The sequence below is a fragment of the Pongo pygmaeus genome, chromosome 19, assembly GCF_028885625.2.
Source record: "Pongo pygmaeus isolate AG05252 chromosome 19, NHGRI_mPonPyg2-v2.0_pri, whole genome shotgun sequence".
Lineage (NCBI taxonomy): Eukaryota > Metazoa > Chordata > Mammalia > Primates > Hominidae > Pongo > Pongo pygmaeus.
In genome coordinates this window covers 21,128,513-21,153,653 of record NC_072392.2, presented here as the reverse complement: position 1 = coordinate 21,153,653, position 25,141 = coordinate 21,128,513, and the positions used below count along the sequence as shown (strand labels likewise).

The following is a 25,141-nucleotide window of genomic DNA, read 5'->3' as shown; positions in this document are numbered from 1 at the left end:
TCATGCATTATAATTTTAATTTGTAAACTGTACAGAGGGATAATACTTGTAGTACAACAAGAAGTAAAAACATTTGTTATAGGTAGTTAACATTTGTAACCAGTAGAAGTATAGGTAAAATTTATTTATTTAAAACAGTTTTAGTTGGATTTAATTTCAACTTTAAAATAATGCTTTCCGTCTCTATCAGGTCTTTTTGCCTGGCTTTTTGTCCAGCAATCTTTATTATAAATATTTGAATGATCTCATCCATTCGGTTCGAGGAGATGAATTTCTGGGCGGGAACGTGTCGCTGACTGCTCCTGGCTCTGTTGGCCCTCCTGATGAGTCTCACCCAGGGAGTTCTGACAGCTCTGCGTCTCAGGTATTGACTGATTGCATCTGCCATTAGGGAGAAAAGCATACACATCCTTTCCTTCACATCCCAGTAACAGATCCTATTTGTAAATTTTAAGTTGTAGAAACAAAAGATAAATAAAAGCCGGGCACAGTGGCTTGTGCCTGTAATCCTAGCACTTTGAGAGGCTGCGGTGGGTGGATCACATGAGGTCAGGAATTGGAGACCAGCCTCGCCGACATGGTGAAACCCCATCTCTACTAAAAATACAAAAATTAGCCGGGCGTGGTGGCAGTCACCTGTAATCCTAGCTACCTGGGAGGCTGAGGCAGGAGAATCACTTGAACCCAGGAAGCAGAGGTTGCAATGAGCCAAAATCACGCCACTGCACTCCAGCCTGGGTGACAAAGTGAGACTGTGTCTCAAAAAAAAAAAAGAGAAATAAAATTTGCTTACTTACTATCTTCTAATCAAAGCATTTGTGGTAACTTACAATATACTGTATTGTAAAGTATCATTGCTGTTTCATTTAGGCCATTATTCTATTTGAATCTGTGGCTGTTTCTCTTAATAAATCAAGTAATATGGAATATATTCATAGCCTCTGAAGAGCTCTTTATGTAAGTATTTATTTAGGATACTTTTTGTAAAATAAGTGAATGAATTCTCAGGTCTCCTTTTTTTTTCTTTTTCTTTTTTTTTATTTTCTTGAGACAGGGTCTCCTCGCTGCAGCCTGGAAATACTGGGCTCAAATAATCCACCCACCACAGCCTCCTGAATAGCTGGGACTAGAGGCATGCACCACCATGCCTGGCTAATTTGAAAATTTTTTTTGGCCAGGTGTGGTGGCTCACACCTGTAATCCCAGCACTTTGGGAGACCGAGGCAGGCAGATCACGAGGTCAGGAGATGGAGACCAGCCTGGCCAACATGGTGAAACCCCATCTCTACTAAAAATACAAAAATTAGCTGGGTATGGTGGCTCATGCCTGTAATCCCAGCTACTTAGGAGGCTGAGGCAGGAGAATGGCTTGAACCAGGGAGTCGGAGGTTGCAGTGAGCCGAGATCACGCCACTGCACTCCTGCATGGCGGCAGAGTGAGACTCCATCTCAAAAAAAAATTTTTTTTTTAAATGATGGGGTCTTGCCGTGTTGCTCAGGCTGGTCTTGAACCCCTGACCTCAAATGCCGCCTGCCTCAGCCTAGGTTTCTTTCTTTTTTTTTTTGTAAAGAGACAGGGTCTTGCTATTTTGGCCAGGGTAGTCTCAAACTCCTGGCCTCAAGCAGTCCGCCCACCTTGGCCTCTCAAAAGTGCTGGGATTACAGGCGTGAACCACTGCCTATAATGTTGTGTTTCACTCAAGGCCTTTTGATTTCATTTTGCATTACCGTGCCACATTGTGCATTTCCTTAACCTTTTTTGGGTTTTTTGGAGTGCTTTCATATGTTAAACCATACCTGATTCTCCTCAAAATCACACAAAGTAGAATATCCTAAGACAAGAAATCTAAGGAGGCATAAAGAAGTTAACTGATTTTATGAAACTCACACAGTAAATGATAGAGCCAGAAATACTCCCTTTCTAGTGTTCTTCACCATCAGCTTAATATAGCATAATAATTTTCTAATTACTATTGACAAATAAATAACCCTTTGAATTTTCAATACTGGGCCTTTTATAAATTTTCCTAATTTGTAAGAGAGTATTATCGTATTGCCATTTACAAAGCTCTCCTGAGTATCTTTTTCTTCTGTTAAGTTTACCTAGGAGATAAACTGCCGAGTATGGTTGCCATTTTGGTTTTTTGATATAGGTTAGAATGTCTTGGGTTTTTTTTGTTTTTTTTTTTTTTGGTTTTTGTTGTTGTCATTGTTTGAGACAGCGTCTTGCTCTCTCGCCCAGGCTGGAGTGCAATGGCATGATCTTGGCTCACTGCAACCTCCACCTCCCGGTTTCAAGCAATTTTCCTGCCTCAGCTTCCTGAGTAGCTGGGATTACAGGTGTGTGCAACCACACCTGGCTAATTTTTGTGTTTTTAGTAGAGAAGGGGTTTCACCATGTTGGTCAGGCTGGTCTTGAACTCCTGACCTCATGATCCGCCTGCCTCGGCCTCCCAAAGTGCTGGGATTACAGGCATGAGCCACTGCACCTGGCTGAATGTCTTGTTTTTGATTAGGCACTTAAAAAAGGCCTAGGTACTAACCATAAAATATATTTTTATACCTTTTGTTGATACTGTATATATAGCAAACTGCACTTATCATAACCTTAGACACCTTGAAGAATTTTCACAAGCAGAACTAACCCATGTGACCCAGCATCCAGATCAAAAACAGCATTATCAGCCCCTCCAGAAGCCCTCTTGGGCCCCTTCCATTCACTGTCCTTCTTGTCACCAGGGTAGCTACTATCCTGACTTTTGATGGCATAGATTAGCATTACCTGTTCTTGTCATTTTATAAATAAAACCATACTGTGTATTCTTTTCTTGTACAGCTTTATTGTGCTAATTCACATTTACATCGTACAATTCAGTGGTTTTTATATGGTCACAGAGTTAGGTAACCATTACCACATCGATTTTAGAACATTTTTTTCACTCCAGATAGAAACCCCCTTTATTTAAACTCCAAATCCCCCTTCCACCAGCCCTAGGCAGCCACTAGTCTACTTTTTATCTCTATAGAGACAATAGAGTTGCTTATTCTGGACATTTCATAAACATGGAACCATATATTATGTGGTCTTTTGTTGCCAAGTGTCTTTCACTTAGCATCATGTGTTCAAAATAGCATCATGTTATCCATGTTTGGCATGTATCAGAACTTTATTCCTCATTATGGCCAAATATCCCACTGCAAGGACTTATGACATTTTATTTGAATTGTACCCTCTTTTCTGCCATTATCAATAATGCTGCTGTGACCATTTGTGTACAGGTTTTTGTGTGGATATAGGTTTTCTTTTTTTTTTTTTAATTTGAGGTGGAGTCTTGCTTTGTCGCCCAGGCTGGAGTGCAGTGGCACAATCTCAGCTCACTGCAACCTCTGTATCCTGGGTTCAAGCAATTCTCCTGCCTCAGCCTCCCGAGTATCTGGGACTACCAGCACGTACCACCACGCCCAGCTAAATTTTTTAGTAGAGACGGGGTTTCACCATGTTGGCCAGTCTGGTCTCAAACTCCTGACCTCAAGTAATCCACCCACCTCGGCCTCCCAAAGTGCTGGGATTACAGGGGTGAGCCACCATGCCCGGCTGTGGTTTTCATTTCTTTTGTTGTATACACATAGGAGTAGAATTGCTGAGTCAAGTGGTAACTCTTAAACTTATTGAAAAACTGCCAGAGTGTTTTCCGAAGAGGCTGCACCATTTTGCAATCCCACCAGCAGTGTATGAGGTTTACAGCTTCTCCACATTTCATTGGAGCTTATTATCTGTTTGGCTGTTTTTAAAAATGATAGTCATTCCAATAAGTTCTACTTCATTGTGATTTTTGCACTTCTCTGATGAGTAATGATGTTGAGCATCTTTTCATTTGCTTATTGGCCTTTGTTCTAGCTTTGGAAAAATGTTTATTCAAATCCTTTGGCCATTTTTATTTTTATCTTTATTTATTTATTTATTTTTCAGACCAAGTCTCACTCTGTCAGCCAGGCTGGAGTAACAATGGTGTGGTCTCAGCTCACTGCAACCTCCACCTCCTGTGTTCAAGTGATTCTCCTGCCTCAGCCTCCCGAGTAGCTGGGATTACATTTCAGGCACCTGCCAGCATGCCTGGCCGATTTTTGTATTTTTACTAGAGACAGGGTTTCACTATGTTAGCCAGGCTGGTCACAAACTTCTGACCTCAGGTGATCTGACCGCCTAGGCCTCCCAAAGTGCTGGGATTACAGACGTGAGCCATTGGGCCAGGTCTAGATTTTCTTTTTTCTTTTTTTTTTTTTTTTTGAGAAGGAGTCTTGCTCTTGTTGCCCAGGCTGGAGTGCAATGGCACAATCTCGGCTCACTGCAACCTCCGCCTCCTGGATTCAAGCGATTCTCCTGCCTCAGCCTCCCCAGTAGCTGGGATTACAGGTGCCCACCACCACACCCAGCTAACTTTTGTATTTTTTTTTTAGAGACAGGGTTTCACCATGTTGGCCAGGCTGGTCTCAACTCCTGACTTCAGGTGATCCACCTGCCTTGGCCTCCCAAAGTGCTGGGATTATAGGCGTGAGCTACCGGGCCCAGCCAATTTTCTCCTTATATTGCCCAGGCTGGTCTCAAACTCCTGGGTTCGAGTGATCCTCCTGCCTTGGCCTCCCAAAGTGTGGGGAGTACAGGCGTGAGCCACCTTGCTCAGCCCCTTTGCCCATTTTTAAATTAGATTGCCTTTTTATATTGAGTTTCAGGAGTCCTTTATATATTCTAGATAAATGTCCCTTATCAAATTATATTATTTCCAGGTATTTTCTTCACATTCTGTGAGTTGTCTTTCCTCTACCTTTTAAAAAAGGTGGTTTTTTTTGTTTTGTTTTGTTTTGTTTTGTTTTTTTTAAGATAAGGTCTCATTCTGCTGCCCAGGCTGGAGTGCAGTGACACAATCACAGCTCACTGCCACCTCAACTTCCTGGGCCGAAGTGATCCTCTTACTTCAGCCTCTTGAATAGCTAGGGCCATAGATACACACTATCACACCCAGCTATTTTTTTCTGTTTGTAGAGACAGATCTTACTGTGTTGCCCAGGTTGGTCTCAAACTCTAGGCTCAAAGTGATTCTCCCACCTCTGCCTCCCAGAGTGCTGGGATTACAGGTGTGAGCCACATGCAACCTGTCTTTTCACTATTAATAGTGTCTTCCTGCCTCAGCCTCCCGAGTAGCTGGGATTACAGGCACCCACCACCATGCCTGGCTGATTTTTTTGTATTTTAATAGAGACAGCGTTTCACCATGTTCACCCGGCTGGTCTTGAACTCCTGACCTCAGGTGATTCACCTGCCATGGCCTCCCAAAGTGCTGGGATTACAGGCATGAGCCACTGCACCTGGCCAAAATATTGTCATCTTAACAGTATTGTCTTCTAATTTGTGAACATGGATGTATCTTCATGTATTTATGTGTTCTTTCATTTCAGCAGAATTTTGTACTTTTCAGAGTAGAAGCCTTTCACCTCCTTGGGTCATTTATTCCTATGTTTTAAGTTCTTTTCGATTCCATTATAAATGGAATTGTTTTCTTCATTTCATTTTCAAATTGTTTGATGAGAGAGCATAGAAATACAAGTGATTTTTACATGTTGATCTTGCAACTTCAACTTTGCTAAGTCTGATTGTTAGCTCTAATAGTTTTCTTGTGGATTCTTTAGGATTTTCAATATATAAGATCATGTTATTTATGGATAGAGATAGTTTTTTTTCTGGCTAGAACTTACAGAACAATGATGAGTAGAAGTGGCAAAAGCAAAAATTTTTGTCTTGTTTCCTATCTGACAGGGAAAGCTTTCAGTTTCATCATTTAATATGATGTTAGGTGTGGGTTTTCAATAAATGCCTTTTTTCAGATTCAGGAATTTCCCTATCATTCCTGATTTTTTAATGCTTTTTTTTTTTTTAATCATGAAAGGGTGTTGAATATTGTCATGTTCTTTCTGTATCAGTATAAATGATCCTATGGGTTTTGGGTTTTATTCTGTTGATGTGAAATATTAATTGATTTTCAGATGTTAAACCAACCTTGCATACCTGAGATGAATCTCACTTGGTCATGCTGTATAATCTTTTCAATATGCTGCTGGATTCCATTTACTGGTATTTGTTGAAGATTTTGTATCTGAACACTTAAGATAACATTTACACTCTATCAGAAATCAATTGACCATAAATGTGAGGGTGTATTTGTGGGTTCTTGATTCTCTTCCATTCCAAAGATAGACATACATCCATCTGTATGTCTGTCTTTATGCCAGTACCATACTCTCTTGATTACTATTGCTTTGTAATAAGTTTTGAAATCATAAAGTATAAATGAGATTTTGGTATCTGAGTAACAGTCCTCATAGAATTAGTTGGGAAGTATTCCCTCTTTATTCTGGTCCCTCTTTCTTTTTTATTTAACTGTGTATCTTGGAGATTGTTCCTTCTCAACCCATAATGAGAGCCGCTTTCCCTACCCTCCCACCCCTGCTATAGAGAGTCCTATAAGTGTCTGTTCAATTATTTTATTTACTTAACCTATTACTTAGTCGGGGACATTAAGCTTGTTTATGTCTTTTATTTTAAACAATGCTGCAATGAATATATATTCATTGTATATAAGTCATTATATATAAGTGTATATAAGTCATTTTCCATATATAAGTCATTTTCCATCAATAAAAGTCTCTCTTGTTTATAAGTCATTTTCCATCAATATAAGTCTCTCTGTAACTGAATTTTTAGAAGTGGAATTTCTAGGTCAACCTATGGCTCTGTATTTCACAAAAATACCAATTCTGGTTTTTCTTGTGGAGGTGGGGAGTAGGAGGTAGAATGCTGGAGGGGAACTTGCTGTACTCAGCTAGCTAGTCATTTTAGAAAGGTTTCCTTAGCTTCTTTTTGTCATATGGCCTCACCAAGAATCAAAAACATTCCTATTTACCCTGTAAACATGGGGCTTTACTACCCAAGATACATATTTCTGGATGGATGACAGCTTGTCATATTGAAGAAATAATGCTGTGAGTACAGCACATTTGTTGGAACTTAGGTTGTTAAGAATGTTTTATAAATTCATATATTATACATTTTATTTTATTTTATTTTTTAGTTTTTGATACAGAGTCTTCCTCTGTCGCCCAGGCCGGAGTGCAGTGGTGCAATCTGGGCTCACTGCGACCTCCATCTCCTGGGTTCAAGTGATTCTCATGTCTCAGCCTCCAGAGTAGCTATGGTTACAGGCATGCACCACCATGCCCGGCTAATTTTTGTATTTTAGTAGAAACAGGGTTTCAGCATGTTGACCATGCTGACCTCGAACTCTTGGCCTCAAGTGATTGGCCTGCCTCAGCCTCCCAAAGTGCTGGGATCCTTGTATTGGGTAAAAGATGAATATTGAGGGCTGCATGGTGGCTCATACCTGTAATCCCAGCACTTTGTGAGACTGAGATGGGAGGAGTGCTGGAGCCCAGGAGGCTGAGGCTGCAGTGAGTTGTGATCGCGCCATTGCACTTCAACCTAGGGATTGTAGGCTTCAGTCACTGTGCCCGGCCTGTACATTTTAATATTGTGCTTTCCTCTTTTAGCTATAGTATGAGGTTACATTTCAGAGTCGTTGTTAAGCATCTTAATAGTGATGAGGTTGAGTGAAAGTTACTTCTATTTCAAACACTGAAGAAAATTTTGTACAAATCTGTCACATTCCAAGCCCGGGACTGATTGTTTCATATACTTCTAATTTTACAATTTCTATTGTAGTCCAGTGTGAAAAAAGCCAGTATTAAAATACTGAAAAATTTTGATGAAGCGATAATTGTGGATGCGGCAAGTCTGGATCCAGAATCTTTATATCAACGGACATATGCCGGGTAAGCTTAGCTCATGTCTAGAATTTTTACAAGTGTAAATAACTTTGCATCTTTTAAAATTTTTAATTAAATTTTACATTTTTTCTAATCTATTATTATATGTCCAGAACTTTCACTTAGAGTGTGCAGTATAATGTGGTGGTTAAGTGTAAAGGCTCTGGAGTGACTTCCTGGGTTTTAATCTTGGCTCTGCCATTTATTGGCAGCCGCTAACCTCTTGGTATCTCAGTTTTTTCATCTGTAAAATGAGAATAATAAAGTGAAAAGATGCCAACATCATTTACTCTGGGCTGCATAACTGATACTTGGAAAAATTATTTCTTTGATTTTAAGAATTAAGTTGGTTATTAATTTTAGCTTGTAATAAAAAGATAGTGATTCATAGGATATGCCACTTACTGAAATTTACCACAGATCCAATCATAAAATCACTTTCTCTTCCCTAAAGATGGCTTGATTAACATGTAAAGGTGTGTAAAGGCTGGATTACCCTACTGATCCATACCCCAGTTCCCAGCAGTACCATGAAAAATGGATTTCAACATATTTAATTACTTTCAGTAGAAAGTAACAGTGGTAGGGCAGGCGCAGTGGCTTACACCTGTAATCCCAGCACTTTGGGAGGCCGAGGCGAGCGGGTCACGAGGTCAGGAGATTGCGACCATCCTGGCTAACACAATGAAACCCCGTCTCTACTAAAAATACAAATAATTAGCCAGGCGTGGTGGCAGGCACCTGTAGTCCCAGCTACTCGGGAGGCTGAGGCAGGAGAATGGCGTGAACCCAGGAGGCGGAGCTTGCAGTGAGCTGAGATCGTGCCGCTGCACTCCAGCCTGCGCAATGGAGCGAGATTCTGTCTCAAAAAAAAGAAAGTAACAGTGATATTGGGAGACTGAGGAGCCTAGAAAGTACTTGAAGGAAGTAAAAGGTTTGTTTGACCACACTGTATTTGGCAAGCCAGCTTTTTCAGCTGTGTCAGCTTTGTATAGTGATTTTTAGTTCTTCTTTTAGAAAATAATGGTCAAGGCCGGGCACGGTGACTCACACCTGTAATCCCACCACTTTGGGAGGCCGAGGCGGGCAGATTACCTGATCTCAGGAGTTCGAGACCAGCCTGGGCAACATGGTGAAACCCCGTCTCTACTAAAATACAAAAAGTTAGCCGGGCGTGGTGGCGTGTGCCTGTAGTCCCAGCTACTCCAGAGGCTGAGGCAGGAGAATTGCTTGAACCCGGGAGGCGGAGGTTGCAGTGAGCCAAGATCGCGCCATTGCACTGCAGCCCGGGTGACAGAGTAAGACTCTGTCTCAAAAAAAATAATAATAAAATAAAAAAGAATGTACAGTAAACCTAAATGAGTTCATTCCCAAAGTTAATGTTATTCTTAAGGGATGGTTCATTTATTTAGGACCTTACATAAAGTCTATAAATTGTGTGATTTTTCACTTCTGTAATTGTGTGTGTGTATAATGTAAATATATATGTTTTTGTTTTGTTTTGTTTTTTTGAGACGGAGTCTCGCTCTGTCGCCCAGGCTGGAGTGCAGTGGTGCAATCTCAGCTCACTGCAACCTCTGTCTCCCAGGTTCAAGCATTTCTTCTGCCTCATCCCCCCAAGTAGCTGGGACTACAGGCATGTGCCACCACGCCCGGCTAATTTTTTGTATTTTTAGTAGAGATGGGGTTTCACCATGTTAGCCAGGATGGTCTCAATCTCCTGACCTCATGATCCACCCACCTTGGCCTCCCAAAGTGTTGCTATTACAGGCATGAGCCACCACACCCAGCATGTATTTTTTAAATGTATAAAATGAAGCAGAAAAGAGAAATGATAATTTTTCTTCATCTTGAAGGATTATCTTCACCAGGCGCAGTGGCTCACACTTGTAATCCCAGCACTTTGGGAGGCCTCGGCAGGCGGCTCACTTGAGTTCAAAACCAGCCTGGCCAACATGGTGAAACCCTGTCTCTACTAAAAATAAATAAATAAAGACAGTTTTTAATATATGTTTTAGTTTTATGATTTTACCATCTTTCTGAAATTTTTCTCAAGGCAAGTAAATTTGTATCAGTTGGTATATTGGCACCCATCTGTGGAATAACCTATTAGGAAGGTATCTCTAAAATAAGATCTACTTTGCCTGAAATAAACTGATATATTGATGTTCACAGAATTTTTCTTTTAACCGACTTGACAAATGCATTATTCTTGTCCTCAAGTGATCCACCTTCCTCAGCCTCCCAAAGTGCTGGGATTACAGGCATGAGCCACCGCACCTGGCATTATTCTTATAAAAAATTAAATTTCTAGTTAAGTTTAATGTCCTCTTTGTTCATGTACCATTGCTTATTTTCTTCCCTTCCTACTCACAGTAATCATTCTTATGGTATGCATTTTTGTTTGCTTATTTTTATGTAATTGATATTATGCTCCATTCTGTACGTTGTACTTTCATTCACAGTGAGTTTTGGACATTCCTATGTTCGTCTATACAGACTTACCTCATTTTAACTACACTGTAGTATTCCGTATATAATATTTACTATAACTCATCACTGTAGCAGAGCATCTCATAGTGTATGTATTACTGTTTTGCCATTTTGGTATCAATGAGTATTTAAGTCATTTGCAGTTTTTCCCTCTTATACCCAGTATTATAAAGGATCTCCTTTTATATGCTTCTTTGTACCAAGAGGCAGATTAAAAAAATTTTTTTTGAAAAAATTTTTGAAAAAAATGAAATGAAGTCTCACTATGTTGCCCAGGCTGGTCTCAAACTCCTAGGCTCAAGCAGTCCTTCTATCTTGGCCTCCCAAAGTGCTGGGGTTACAGGCATGAGCCACCATGCCTGGCCTAGATTTTAAATTTTGATAGCTCTTACAATTTACTTTGTAAAGTATCTGCATCATTTTATGTTCTCACCAGTCATTAATAAGAATACTTCATACTTTTGGCTGGACACAGTGGCTCATGCCTGTAATCCCAGCACTTTGGGAGGCCAAGGCGGGCAGATCAAGAGATCGAGACCACCCTGGCCAACATGGTGAAACCCTGTCTCTACTAAAAATACAAAAATTAGCTGGGCATGGTGGCGCACCCGTAGTCCCAGCTACTCGGGAGGCTGAGACAGGAGAATCACTTGAAACTGGGAGGTGGAGGTTGCAGTGAACTGAGATCGCACCACTGCACTCCAGCCTAGCAACAGAGTGAGATTCTGTCTCAAAAAAAAAAAAGAATACTTCAGACTTAATTTTTTTTCCAGTCTTAAGTTTTTGCTAATGAGATTGAGTTTCTTTTGGTATGTCTCTTGATTGTTCAGGTTTTTTCTTCTATGAATTGACTATACATCTCCTTTTCACATTATTTCTGTTGGGTGATTTTATTAGTGACTTGTTACAATTCTGTATATTTCTTCAGCATGACACTTCATTATTCAAAAAAAAAAAAAAGATTCTGTATGTTTCTCGATACTAATCATTGGTTGGTAATACCTTAAAAATAAGACCCTTACTGTATTTTTTGGTTTTTTTTTTTTTTTTTTTGGAGATAGAGTTTTGTCTGTTGCCCAGGCTGGAGTGCAGTGGTATGATCTCGGCTCTCAGCTCACTGCAACTGCAACCTCCACCTCCCTGGTTCAAGCGATTCTCCTGCCTTAGCCTCCTGAGTAGCTGGGATTACAGGCACCCACCACCACACCTGGCTAATTTTTGTATTTTTAGTAGAGACAGGGTTTCACCATGTTGGCCAGGCTGGTCTCAAACTACTGGCCTCAAGTGATCCGCCTGCCTTGGCATCCCAAAGTACTGGGATTACAGGCATGAGCCACTGTACCTAGCCACTTTTTGCTTTTTAACTTTGTTTTATAGTACTATAGTTTTAGTATAAACAAACGTATGTATACACACACTATGGCTTTATAATATATTTCAATCATTGTTAGAGCAAGGCCTACCTTTTGGCTGCTTCTTTTACAAAATAGTCTTGGCTATTCTTGTGCCTTTTTTCTTCTTTGTGAATTTTAGAATTGTAAATTACCTGTTGACTCACTATGTTTTGTAAACTGAGGATTTTGAATGGAATTGCACTCAATTAAAGATTATCTTGCTCTCTGTGCAGCCATGTTTTATTTCAAATAATCCCTACTTTAAATTACATAGGATAGCTGTAAATTGTGTTTCTGGCTTTCTAGATTTAGATGAAACGCTTAAAATTGATTTTTTTCTCCTAAATTTAAAACTGATTGTTAGAAGTTATAGTCTTCTGTTCATCCTTATTTAGGAAGATGACATTTGGAAGAGTCAGTGACTTGGGGCAATTCATCCGAGAATCTGAGCCTGAACCTGATGTAAAGAAATCAAAAGGTTTGTGGTGTTTTTATACTTCATATTAAGCCTTTACTCACATTAGTGATTGACTGTAAGTCAAAGACCACTTAAGGTTTAAACTGTTTATTTTGTAAAGTAACCACTGTATCTTTCACCTTGTGTTTATAGTCACAAGTAAGTACAAGGGCTTCCTGTAGTCACATCTTTATGCAATCTCCTCTGAATCAAAAGTTAGTGAACTTGCTTTGCCACTCCGGAAGGCACATGAATATGAAAAAGCATTCTCTATTTTCTTATTTAATGGCAAAATACCCAACCTAAGTTGGACTTAATGTTTGAGACCCTTTATTTTATTAAATTATATTTTTTCTCTTTTCTTTTTTTCCTTTTTTTTTTTTTTTGAGACAGTTCTTGCTCTGTCACCCAGACTGGAGTGCAGTGGTCTGACCTCACCTTACTGCAACCTCTGCTTCCTAGGTTCAAGCGATTTTCCTGCCTCAGCCTCCTGAGTAGCTGGGACTACAAGTGCGCACCACCACACCTGGCTAATTTTTGTATTTTTAGCAGAGATGAGGTTTCACCACGTTGGCTAAGCTGGTCTCATACTCCTGACCTCAAGCAATCCACCCACCTTGGCTTCCCAAAGTGCTGGGATTACAGGTGTGAGCCACCATGCCTAGCCTTATTAAATTATTTTTATTAAATTTCCTCAAGATTGATGAAAGTAATGAAATATATGTGGAAAATAGACTGGATTAAGAAACTGTGGCACATATACACCATGGATACTATGCAGCCATAAAAAAGGATGAGTTCATGTCCTTTGTAGGGACATGGATGAAGCTGGAAACCATCATTCTGAGCAAACTGTTTCAAGGACAGAAAACCAAACACCACATGTTCTCACTCATAGGTGGGAATTGAACAATGAGAACACTTGGACACAGGGTGGCAAGCATCACACACTGAGGCCTGTCGTGGGGTGGGGGGCTGGGGGAGGGATAGCATTAGGAGATATACCTAATGTAAATGACGAGTTAATGAGTGCAGCACACCAACATGGTACATGTATACATATGTAACAGCTACACGTTGTGCACATGTACCCTAGAAGTTCAAGTATAATAAATTTAAAAAAGAAGAAATATATGTGGAAAATATTAATAGGTCAAAATTCAAATTGTTCATTTAATCAGAAGAGTAGCTTAGTCAAATCCGAGGGTTAGACAACAGAAATCTTTTTTGTCAAGTGCATTCTTTGTGACTGATTTCATTTTCTTCCTGATTTACACAGGAAGATTTCAGAAGCAAATGTGGATCCGTGACAGATGGTATCTAGAAGTTTTTAGTTTGGTTGAATTGACAGTATTTTATTGAGTAAAAGATACTAATTTTTGTAAGAAGAAAAATTCAATTTTGAGAAGTATGTTTAAGATTAAGAGCTATTGGCCAGGCGCTGTGGCTCATGCCTGTAATCCTAGCACTCTGGGAAGCCGAAGCAGGTGGGTCACGAGGTCAAGAGATTGAGACCATCCTGGCCAACATGGTGAAACCCCGTCTCTACTAAAAACACAAAAATTAGCCAGGCGTGGTGGCACATGCCTGTGCACCTGCCTCCAGGTTTAAGTGATCCTACTGCCTCAGGCTCCCGAGTAGCTGGGATTACAGGCGCCATGGCTAATTTTTGCATTTTTAGTAGAGACACGGTTTCACTACATTGGCCAGGCTGGTCTGGTCTCAAACTCCTGACCTCAGGTGATCTGCCCGCCTTAGCCTCCCAAAGTGCTGGGATTACAGGCATGATTCACCGTGTCTGGCCGATCTTATTTTCTTTTTTTTTTTCTGAGACGGAGTCTTGCTGTGTCGCCCAGAGCTGGAGTGCAATGGTGCGATCTCGGCTCACTGCAACCTCTGCCTCCTGGGTTCAAGCAATTCTCCTGCCTCAATCTTCCAAGTAGCTGGGATTACAGGCACGCGCCACCACATCTAGCTAATTTTTGTATTTTTTGTAGAGACAGGGTTTCACCATGTTGGCCAGGCTGGTCTCGAACTCCTGACCTCGTAATCTGCCCACCTCGGCCTCCCAAACTGCTAAGATGACAAGTGTGAGCCACTGCGCCCAGCCATCTTATTTTCTTTCTTTTTTTTGCCGGGTGGGAGGGGGACAGAGGCTAGCTCTGTCGCCAGGCTGGAGTGCAATGGCACGATCTCGGCTCACTGCAACCTCCGCCTCCTGGGTTCAGGTGATTCTCCTGTAATCTCAGCCTCCCGAGTAGCTGGGATTACAGGCATGCACCGCTACGGCCAGCTAATTTTTGTATTTTTAGTAGATACGGGGTTTCACCATGTTGGCCAGGATGGTCTCCATCTCCTGACCTCGTGAGCCACCATGCCTGGCCCGTTTTATTTTCTTAATGCAACTATTGTTTAGGTAATTAATTGCATCTCTTCATTTTGATGAGTTATCTACTTTTTGGTCAGATATACATTTGACAGAGAAAGTAAAAAATGCAACAATTATTGAAGTAATTTAAACCAAAAAAAGGCCTATTACCTGGTTGACCTTATTTATCCAAATAATTACTTTATTTCCTGTTTTGTCAGAGAAGTCTTAGGTACACAGTTGGGAAGAATCTTAAGACTGAAGGAAAATCTACACAGTTCCTTCAGCAAATAATATTTTGCTTTTCCTGAGTTAAGGAAAGGGAAAAAAAAATGTGTGTGTGTATGTTTTAAGTAAATGATTTTTGAGTGCCTCTTTGTGTACTTGTATTCACATGGCAGGTTAGAAGATTCAGATCTTGCTTTCAAAAATTTGACAGTCTATTAGTTATGTGCCTTTTTTTTTTCTTTTTTTGAGACAGTCTTGCTCTGTCGCCCAGGCTGGAGTGCAATGGCACGATCACGGCTCACTGCAACCTCTGCCCCCCAGGTTCTAGCAATTATTCTGCCTCAGCCTCCCAAGTAGCTGGGATTATAGGCACTTGCCACCACGCCTGGCTAATTTTTTGTTATTTTTAGTAGAGATGGGGTTTTGCCATGTTGACCATGCTGACCTCAAGACTCTTGGCCTCAAGTGATCCGCCCGCCTTGGCCTCCCAAAGTGCCGGGCTTACAGGTGTAAGCTTGTATTGGGTAAAAGAACAATATTGGGGGCTGCATGGTGGTTCATACCTGTAATCTGAGCACTTTGTGAGACTGAGACGGGAGGAGTGTTGGAACCCAGGAGGGTGAGGCTGCGGCTGCAGTGAATTGTGATCACGCCATCGCACTTCCACCTAGGTAATGGAGCAAGATCGTGTCTCTAAAAAACAAAACACAATTTTTTAAAGGAATACTGGGAAGAGGTCAGTGGTGGATTTAGAACAGAGGAAGTGCCAGATGACCTTTGTGAGGCATTGGCCAGGAAGAACTCTACAGTGTCTTTAGGTAGCTTCTGTCCATAAGGATAATGGGGTCTCCTCCCCAGTATTAATAGAAAATCTCTGAGCTGTTTTTTTGTTTTTTTGTATTTTTGTTTTTTCCTGAGACGGAGTCTCTCTCTGTCACCCAGGCTGGAGTGCTGTGGCGCGATCTCGGCTCACTGCAAGCTCCACCTCCCGAGTTCACACCATTCTCCTGCCTCAGCCTCCTGAGTAGCTGGGACTACAGGTGTCCACCACCACGCCCGGCTAATTTTTTGTTACTTTTAGTAGAGACGGGGTTTCACCATGTCAGCCAGGATGGTCTCGATCTCCTGACCTCGTGATCCACCCGCCTCTGCCTTGCAAAGTGCTGGAGTTACAGGCGTGAGCCACCGTGCCTGGCCTGGTTTGTTTGTTTGTTTGTTTGTTTATTTATTTATTTTTTGAGACGGACTCTCACTCTGTCGCCCAGGCTGGAGTGCAGTGGCGCGATGTCGGCTCACTGCAAGCTCTGCCTCCCAGGTTCAAGCCATTCTCCTGCCTCAGCCTCCTGAGTACCAGGGACCACAGGCACCCGCCACCACGCCCGGCTAATTTTTTGTATTTTTAGAAGAGACGGGGTTTCACTGCATTAGCCAGGATGGTCTTGATCTCCTGACGTCGTGATCCGCCCGCCTCGGCCTCCCAAAGTGCTGGGATTACATGGGTGAGCCACGGCGCCTGGCCCGATTTTTTTTTTTTTTTTTTAATCTGGTCTTATACCTCTGACAGCTGATGAAGAAGTGCTCCTGCTTCATATGTGTGTGTGTTAGCATAGTGTTAGCATAGCATAGGTGTTCGGTGTTTGCAGTTTGTTTCTGTTTGTTTTATATGAATTAAGGTGAAGATATATAGGAAATTTTTTCCCAAACCACTATCTCTGCTCATTCTATTCATTCAGTCTGTTTATGTTATTCCTTCATTCATTCATTTTATAGAACAGTGGAGTGCCTACTGTATGCATCTATTGTTTTGGGTCCTGGGGAAGAAAACAAAGTTCCTGCTTTCATGGAACTTACATTATATTGGCGGAGACAGTAACAGACAAACAAATGTAGCCTGTGTACATGTGTTACATGAAAAGCAGGGTAGGGGGCTGGGAGAGAGTACTACGGAGTGCTATTTTCGAGGTGGTTGTCAGGAAAGGCCTCACTGAGGAGATGGCATTTTGAGTAGACCTGAGCACAGTGGGGGCGTAAGCCCAGGCAGCATGTGGAGGAAGAGTGTTCTTGGTGGAAAGAACAAGGATAGAGGCCCGAAGCTAGAGAGCTCAGCATGATCAAGGAACAGCAAGCCCCGTGTGGCTGGAATGGAGTGAGCAAAGGAATGAGCAGTAGAAGGTGAGTGAGTTGGGAGGTCACCAGAGACCATGGCAAGGACTTGAAAGTGTCAGGGACACATTGGAAGTTGGAGCAGGGAAATGATGGGATTTATGTTTTGTTTTTGTTTTATGTTTAGTGTTTTTAAGGGATTGCTCTATCAGCTATTTGGAAAATTTAGTGTAGGGCTTCAAGAAGAGAAGCAGAGAAACAACATTCTTGCCATAGTCATAGTCTAAGTAAGGGATGATGGTGGTGTGGATTAGGCTGGTGGTGGAAGACCAGTCCGGTTCGGGTTGTATTTGAAGGTAGAGGCAAAAAGATTATATTTCTGCCAGCAAGCCCATCTATGAAGTTACTTGTATTATTAATTTAATTGAGACATGCCCACATAAACTAATAAATAGGAATTTCTGCAGTTTGGTTAAACACCCCCATATATCCTGGTTCTTCTTTTAGTTGTCCAGATGTCTCTTTAAGTCAAGTATTTTTTGGTTGTGTAGGAGCCTAGAGATTGAATTTATTCACCCAGAAGGTATTTGAGTGATTACTGTGTGTCAGGGCATAGTCTCAGCCTGTTTTACTCCAGCTTGGTTCCTTTTTAATGACCCTGACTTGTTAAGCATATCAGTTATCCTACAGAATGTTTAATCTTCTGAACTTTCCTGGTTGTGTTATTTAGCTTATTTCTCTGTCCTTGACATTTCTTGTAAACTGGAAGTTACACCTATAGTCTTGATGATTCGTGTTACACATTGTAGATTAGAACACGTGTTGTATATGGTGTTTTTGAAAGGCTCTCTGTATATTGTTCTGTACATTAAAATATTGCCTGAATGGATACACATAAAATTTAACAGTGATTACATTAGAGATGAGAAGAAAGAGGTGCCTTTTACTTTTCAATATACCTTTTCCTCTGCTTTTTGAATTTTCTTGCCCTTTTGCATACTTTATTGCTTAATCATCCACCTCATCTCTTCCCCTGTGGCTTCCTGTTACATTTGGAATGAAATCTAGCCTCTTTGCTGTTACCTGTGGATGTCCCTTGCTGGCCTCTGTCACCTTACTTTGAACCACTCCTTTCATGGACTGAGCTCTCAGTGGACTATCTTTTATTCTTTTGCTGAAGTTTCTTCACTTTTGAGGGCCTCTGCAGTTGCTGTTTCATGGCTGTGGCAAGCCCTGCCATGGCTTTCATGCAAGGATGGTTCCTCCTTCTCATCTCAATATTATCTCTTCAGAGAGGGACTTTCCCAACTCTGATGATCTAAAATCCTTTGTATATACCACTCACTACCACTTCTTTCTTTTCTTTTTCTTTTACTTTTATCTTTTTTTTTTTTTTTTTTTTGAGATAGGGTCTTGCTCTGTTGCCCAGGCTGGAATCACGACTCACTGCAGCCTCAACTTCTTGGGTTCAAATGATCCTCTCACCTCAGTCTCTCGAGTAGCTGGAACTGCAGGCACACACCACCATACTTGGCTTATTATTTTACTTTTTGTAGAGACAGGGTTTCTCCAAGGCTGGTCTCAAAGTCCTGCCTCAAGCAATCCACATCTCTCAGCCTCCCAAAGTGTTGGGTTACAGGAGTGAACCACCACGCCCGGCCTATTTTCTTATTCACTGTCTAAAATTATCTTGTTCATTTATTTACATACTTATTTATAGCTTATTTCTCAGCTGGACATGGTGCCTCACACCTGTAATCTCAATACTTTGGGAGGCTGGGTTGGAAAATTGGTTGAGCCCAGGACTTTAAGACCAGCCTGGGCAACAAAGTGAGACCCTGTCTATAAAAAATTGTTTAAAAATTAGCTGGACGTGGTGGCACACACCTGTGGTCCCAGCTACTTGGGAGGCGGAGGTGGGAGAATCGCTTGGGCCCAGGAGGTTGAGGTGACAGTGAGCCATGATTGTGCCACTGCACTCTATCCTAGTGACAGAGTGAGACCCTGTGTCTAAAAAGTAAATAAAAATAGTTTCTCTTTCATGACTAGAATATTACCTCTATGTGGGCAGGGAGTTTGTCTATATTATTTGGCACTATATTTCCTGATTCTGAAATTATGCCTAGCACATGGTAAGTACTCCTTAAATATTTATTGACTGAATTATTTAATACTTCAGAATTTCATTTGGGATTATCTGAGTGGTAAGATTACGGATTATATTTATTTAAGAAAAAAATCATTTTTTAAACTTGGTTGCCCTTTGCCACACTGACATAGACACTAAGTTTTCTTAGCCAGATTACTTCTGAGGATACTCACAGAGGCCATTCTCTTCTCAGTCCCCAAATAATTGATATTTCTTAGCACTTTCAAGCTAATGCAATTCGTAGATGATGTATCTGTGTATATCATATCCTCATTCTACAAATGTAGAAATTGAAGGCTGGGCACAGTAGCTCTCGCCTGTAATCTCAGCAGTTTGGGAGGCCAAGGCGAGCAGATCACTGAGGACAGGAGTTAAGACCAGCCTGGCCAACATGGTAAAGCCTTGCCTCTATTAAAAATACAACAATTAGGGCCGGGCGTGGTGGCTCACGCCTGTAATCCCAGCACTTTGGGAGGCCAAGGCAGGCAGATCACGAGGTCAGGAGTTCGAGACCATCCTGGCTAACACAGTGAAACCCCGTCTCTACTAAAAATACAAAAAATTAGCCAGGCATGGTGGCACGCGCTTGTAGTCCCAGCTGTCGGGAGGCTGAGGCAGATGAATCCCTTGAACCCGGGAGGCGGAGGTTGCAGTGAGCTGAGATTGCACCAGCCTGGTCAACAGAGTGAGACTCTGTTTCAAAAAAAAAAAAAAACAATTAGCCAGGCATGGTGGCGGGTACGGGTACCTGTAATCCCAGCTACTAGGAAGGCTGAGGGAGGAGAATCGCTTAAACCCAGGAGGTAGAGTTTGCAGTGGGCTGATAATGCACCACTACATTTCAGCCTGGACAACAGAGTGAGACTCCATCTTAAAAAAAAAAAAAAAAAACAAGAAATTGAGAAATGTGGAGATTGTGGTTTGTGATTTGTTAGGAATCACACAGCAGGTTAGTAGCAACTACAGGGCTTTGGTTCAGAATACCATCTTGACGATGGTTTGTTTACAGTTCGGCTCCCCTTCCTCTGCCTTTCTCTCCTTCCTTATTGAGGGCAGCTGGAAAGAATTTTCATCATTTACTAGCCTATAGTTTTAATTTGAGTTTTGAAACCTTGATAATAGAGCACAGAGGAGAAGACTGAGTTTTCTTTTTTTGAGACAGTCTCACTCCATGGCCCAGGCTGGAGTGCAGTGACACCATCTCAGCTCGTTGCAACCTCTGCCTCCCAGGTTCAAGCAATTCTGCCTCAGCCTCTCGAGTAGCTGAGATTACAGGCACGTGTCACCATGCCCAGGTAATTTTCTGTTTTTGTTTCGTTTTGTTTTTTTCTGAGATGGAGTCTTGCTCTGTCACCCAGGCTGGAGTGCAGTGGTGCAATCTTGGCTCACTCAAACCTCTATCTCCTGGGTTCAAGCAATTCTTCTGCCTCAGCCTCCCTAGTAGCTGGGACTACAGGTACGTGCCACCATCCCTAGTTCATTTTTGTATGTTTAGTAGAGATGGGGTTTCATTATGTTGACCAGGCTGGTCTCGAACTCCTGATCTCAGGTGATCTACCCGTCTCAGTCTCCCAAAGTGCTGGGATTATTGGCACACACCTATTTTTGTATTTTTAGTGGAGACGGGGTTTCACCATGTTGGTTAGACTGGTCTCAAACTTCTGACCTCAAGTGATTTGCCTGCCCCAGCCTCCCAAAGTGCTGGGATTACAGGCGTGAGCCACCGTGCCCAGCCAACATTGAGTTTTGAAAAGAGGCTTCTGAGATTATGAGAAGGGCAAGCAAGGTAACTTAAGAAGTTACATTAAAATCATCTAAGAGACAGTGTAACAAGAAGAAATTGTAAAAGGATGTTATGAGCATGTGCCCATGTAGTGGCAATCCCTTGTGCTTGGATACAGTGGTGGGAGACAAAACTGTACTTAAATTGATTAATCCCTTACATGTCATTTTAAGGAGCTTAGACTGACTCCCATCATGTAGACATCAGAGATTTCTTTTTTTTTTTTTTTTTTTTTTTTTTGAGACAGAGCTTTGCTCTTGTTGCCGAGGCTGGAGTTCAATGGTGCGATCTCGGCTCACCACAACCTCCGCCTCCCAGGTTCAAGCAATTCTCCTGCCTCAGCCTCCCGAGTAGCTGGAATTACAGGCATGCACCACCACGCCCGGCTAATTTTGTGTTTTTAGTAGAGAAAGGGTGTCTCCATGTTGAGGCTGGTCTCGAACTCCTGACCTCAGCTGATCCTCCTGCCTCGGCCTCCCAAAGTGCTGGGATTACAGGCATGAGCCACCGTGCCCGGCCCAGAGATTTCTAAACAGAATTCTAACCAGATGCTTTTCCCTGTCAGTAGAATGAGAATGAATTGGAGTTGGGAGAGACTGGCATGAGGGACACCAGTCAGCCAGTGGAATTAGCTGGTAATGTAGATAGGAGAGGAAAAAGATTCAAAGTTAGGTAGTGGTAGCAAGAATTAGAGGGAAGGTCAGATTTATGATACGTCCAAGGTTGAATTCTAAGGTGAAATTTGGTGGCAGGTTTCATGTGTAAATTGGGAAGGTAGATTGAGTTTTTTTAACATGGGTTCTCTAACATGTCAATAGAGTGACTCTGCAGGGGGGCCTGACGAGAGAATGGTGCATGGGGTGATTCAACAGCCAGTTGAGCCTTCATGCAGAGCATTTAACACTGTGACTCGGTAGACTCTGGTTGGCAGTAAAATTTCATTAAGCCAATATTTAAACCCTTAGGTAATAATAAAAATTGAGGGAAAAGGATCCAGGTTTTGTATTTTTTATGAATTCAGTTATTGAATTAAACGGGACCTTGCCTCAAGAAATAATCTACCAACAATTAACTTGTTTTAAAGCAAAGTTAGGAAGTGAGCATGTTCAAATTATTAAATAAAAAAGTAAGCTGTGTATTTCATTCATAGAAATAGAGGCTGGCCTACTTCGGATGATTCTCAGCATGTGATTACAGATGTGGGCTTACACACCCTAGGGAGTTAAGGTGTACTCTGGCTTGGATAGAGTAGAGCTCTTTGAAACTCTTCTCTCACCCAGCTAGTTTATATAGACTAGAGAACTAGAATGTAGCAGCATACTCTGTCTTAGAAGCCCTTTTATATAGGAGCTGGTCTGGAAGGTTTGAAAACATAACATATGTGTTGGTGTCTCCCAATGTATTGCTAGATTCTTACCCAAGAGCATTATCCTGGTTAGGGTTTTGTTTTGTTTTGTTTTTTAATGTTTGCCACAAACTAACACTAGATGTTAGAGAAGAAAAGTCCAGAACTCTGAAACACCTTTTCAAAAGTTTTTCAAGCCATGATGTTTGCAAGTTAAATACTCTGTTATGTAAGCAATATAATCAGTTTTTATTAATGTAACATTCCTTAGTGTTTTGGGGTATCACAAAAAAGAATATCCATATCTGGAAGCAGCAGCTTTTAAATAAGACCATTGTGGTGGTGGTGATGGTGGGTTTTTTTTTTTTTTTTTTGAGACAGAGTCTTGCTCTGTCGCCCAGACTGGAGTACAATGGTGCAATCTCGACTTAACCGCAACCTCCGCCTCCTGGGTTCCAGCGATTCTCCTGCCTCCGCCTCCCAAGTAGCTGGGATTACAGGTGCCTGCTACCCAGCTAATTTTTTTTATTATTTATATTTTTAGTAGAGACATGGTTTCATCATGTTGGCCAGACTGGTCTCAAACTCCTGACCTCAGGTGATCTACCCACCTCAGCCTCCCAAAGTGCTAGGATTACAGGCGTAAGTCACCGTGCCCGGCCTTTTTTTTTTTTTTTTTTTTTTTTTTTTGGAGATGGAATCTCGCTCTGTTGCCCAGGTTGGAGTGCAGTGGCACGATCTCAGCTCACTGCAACCTCTGCTCCCGGGTTCAAGCAATTCTTCTGCCTCAGCCTCCTGAGTAGCTGGGATTATAGGCGCCTGCCACCATGCCTGGCTGATTTTTATTATTTTAGTAGAGACGGGTTTCACCATGTTGGCCAGGCTGGTCTTGAACTCCTAACCTCAGGTGAATTACCCACCTCAGCCTCCCAAAGTGCTGGGATTACAGGCATGAACCACCACGCCAGCCAAATAAGAGCATTTTTAATGTAAAATTATGCATGAAATGTACATTCAATTTTGTCTTTGTTTACTAGGATCCATGTTCTCACAAGCTATGAAGAAATGGGTGCAAGGAAATACTGATGAGGTAAATTCTACCTTTAGGATAAAGAGATTGCTGTTTATAAGTGCCACCCTCATGTAAGTGAGGTTTAAAATTTTCCTTTTCTTTAGTTCCCGTGTTTAAGCAGCATGGCACATTTATGCTCTCTTACCCAGAATGTACCAAGAAAGGGTGGTCCCTTCTTAACATCTAACAATTGCCTGGTAGTAGCAGTGAAGGTATCTTCAGTCCAGAGGCTAGGACCACTGAAGGATATACATGCATTCAAGTTTCCATCAGCCAGCAGGCATCAGTAATGAATGTGTAGATCAAAAGCTCAAATGTTTCCTTCCCCACCGGCAGTTTTACTTTAAGTAGTGGAGGCTTGCTTTTTTAATAGTTAATTAAGTACATTGAGAGATGGGAGGTGAAAAAAGGAAAATGTTTTATTTTGACCATCTAATATGAAAGTAGTTCAGTGTTAGGTATCCAGTAGTTGACACTGGAAGACAGGGAATGACATGTTAATATTCATAGCCAGAGGGTGGCCCAGGTTTTTTCGTACATGGGAATGAAATTCTTATCCAAATAAGTGGAAATGATGTGCATAAGCCATTTGTTAAGAGCACTGAGTATGTGCATCTCAATCCATCTAATGAATAACCATTATCACCAGTTTAAATTATTTTCTTTAGGCCCAGGAAGAGCTAGCTTGGAAGATTGCTAAAATGATAGTCAGTGATGTTATGCAGCAGGCACAGTATGATCAACTGTTAGAGAAATCTACAAAGGTAAGGATGACTTCGTTTTGTGTAAACTAAAAAGTATTATTTTCCAGGTGTAAAAATAAAAAAGAACATAAGGGGTTTCTTTGCCTTTGAAGGATTAACTGCTGTGGGGATTACCTTCTTATCATAAGCAACTAGAAAATAGACAAACTAAATGAAACAACTGTTTGCATATATTGGACAATGGGCAATACAGGGAAACCATTGAAACCAAACAAAGCCCAGTAGTCTTGCTGAACGAAAGAGTTAAAAATCAAAGTTCAGGCCAGGTGCAGTGGCTCACGCCTGTAATCCCAACACTTTGGGAGGCCAAGGCGGGTGAATCACTTGAGGTCAGGAGTTCAAGACCAGCCTGGCCAACATGGTGAAACCCTGTCTTAGCTGGGTGTGGTGGCAGGCGCCTGTAATCCCAACTATTTGGGAGGCTGAGGCAGGAGAATCGCTTGAACCAAGGAGGCGGAGGTTGCAGTGAGCCGAGATCACACCACTGCACTTCAGCCTGGGCGACGAGTGAAACTCCGTCTCAAAAAAAAAAAAATCAAAGTTCAGAGAGCTCAATTTGAGTAGAAGTTGTAGGATAAGGTACCAGAAAAGAGGAAGCTGCCCAGAAAGAAAGCCGTAGAGATATTTAGAGAGGTTCCCATGGATCCTTGGCCTAGGAGTGATCTGTATATGTGTGGGGTGAAAATGCATATGTCCAGGTAGAGAACCCCCCAGAAATTAGTAGGCTGAATGATTGCTGGAACATAGGGCTAAGAAAAGTTCATGGCCAGAAGGATCTGGCCAGAGTAGAGAGACTTTGTAATACACAAGGCATTGGGTAGTATCTTCACAAAGGTTATGCCTTACTACTGAAGATAAATTAGTCCTAGAGTACAAGCACCTGAACCAAGTTTCAAAGCAAATTTTTAAAGGATCAAATTACCCTGTAACAACTGCATGCCAAAACAAAGGGCTAACCCTCTTTACAGTAACACAACAAAATTCAGCACTTCACAGTGTAAAGTTAGATGTCTGACGTCCAGGCTGGGCGCAGTGGCTCATGCCTGTAATCCCAGCACTTTGGGAGGCCGAGGCAGGTAGATGACCTGAGGTCAGGGGTTCAAGACCAGC

At 41.7% G+C, this 25,141-nt stretch overlaps 1 protein-coding gene across 6 annotated transcripts in view; it reads left to right on the top strand.

The window, feature by feature from the left end:
* The window catches only part of AKAP10 (A-kinase anchoring protein 10), an 84,741-nt gene that overhangs the window by 48,143 nt on the left and 11,457 nt on the right, over positions 1-25,141 (top strand). For 3 of the 6 annotated variants that reach the window (XM_054458476.2, XM_063656229.1, XM_063656228.1), the window contains exons 10-14: positions 191-364; positions 7,772-7,881; positions 12,158-12,240; positions 23,233-23,285; positions 23,936-24,031. In XM_054458476.2, coding sequence (XP_054314451.1) covers positions 191-364; positions 7,772-7,881; positions 12,158-12,240; positions 23,233-23,285; positions 23,936-24,031 — 516 coding nt within the window. Of the gene's footprint in view, positions 1-190; positions 365-3,970; positions 7,882-12,157; positions 12,241-23,232; positions 23,286-23,935; positions 24,032-25,141 lie in introns of those variants that run through there. The other 3 variants (XR_010124665.1, XM_054458477.2, XM_054458478.2) reach the window with 3 other exon arrangements.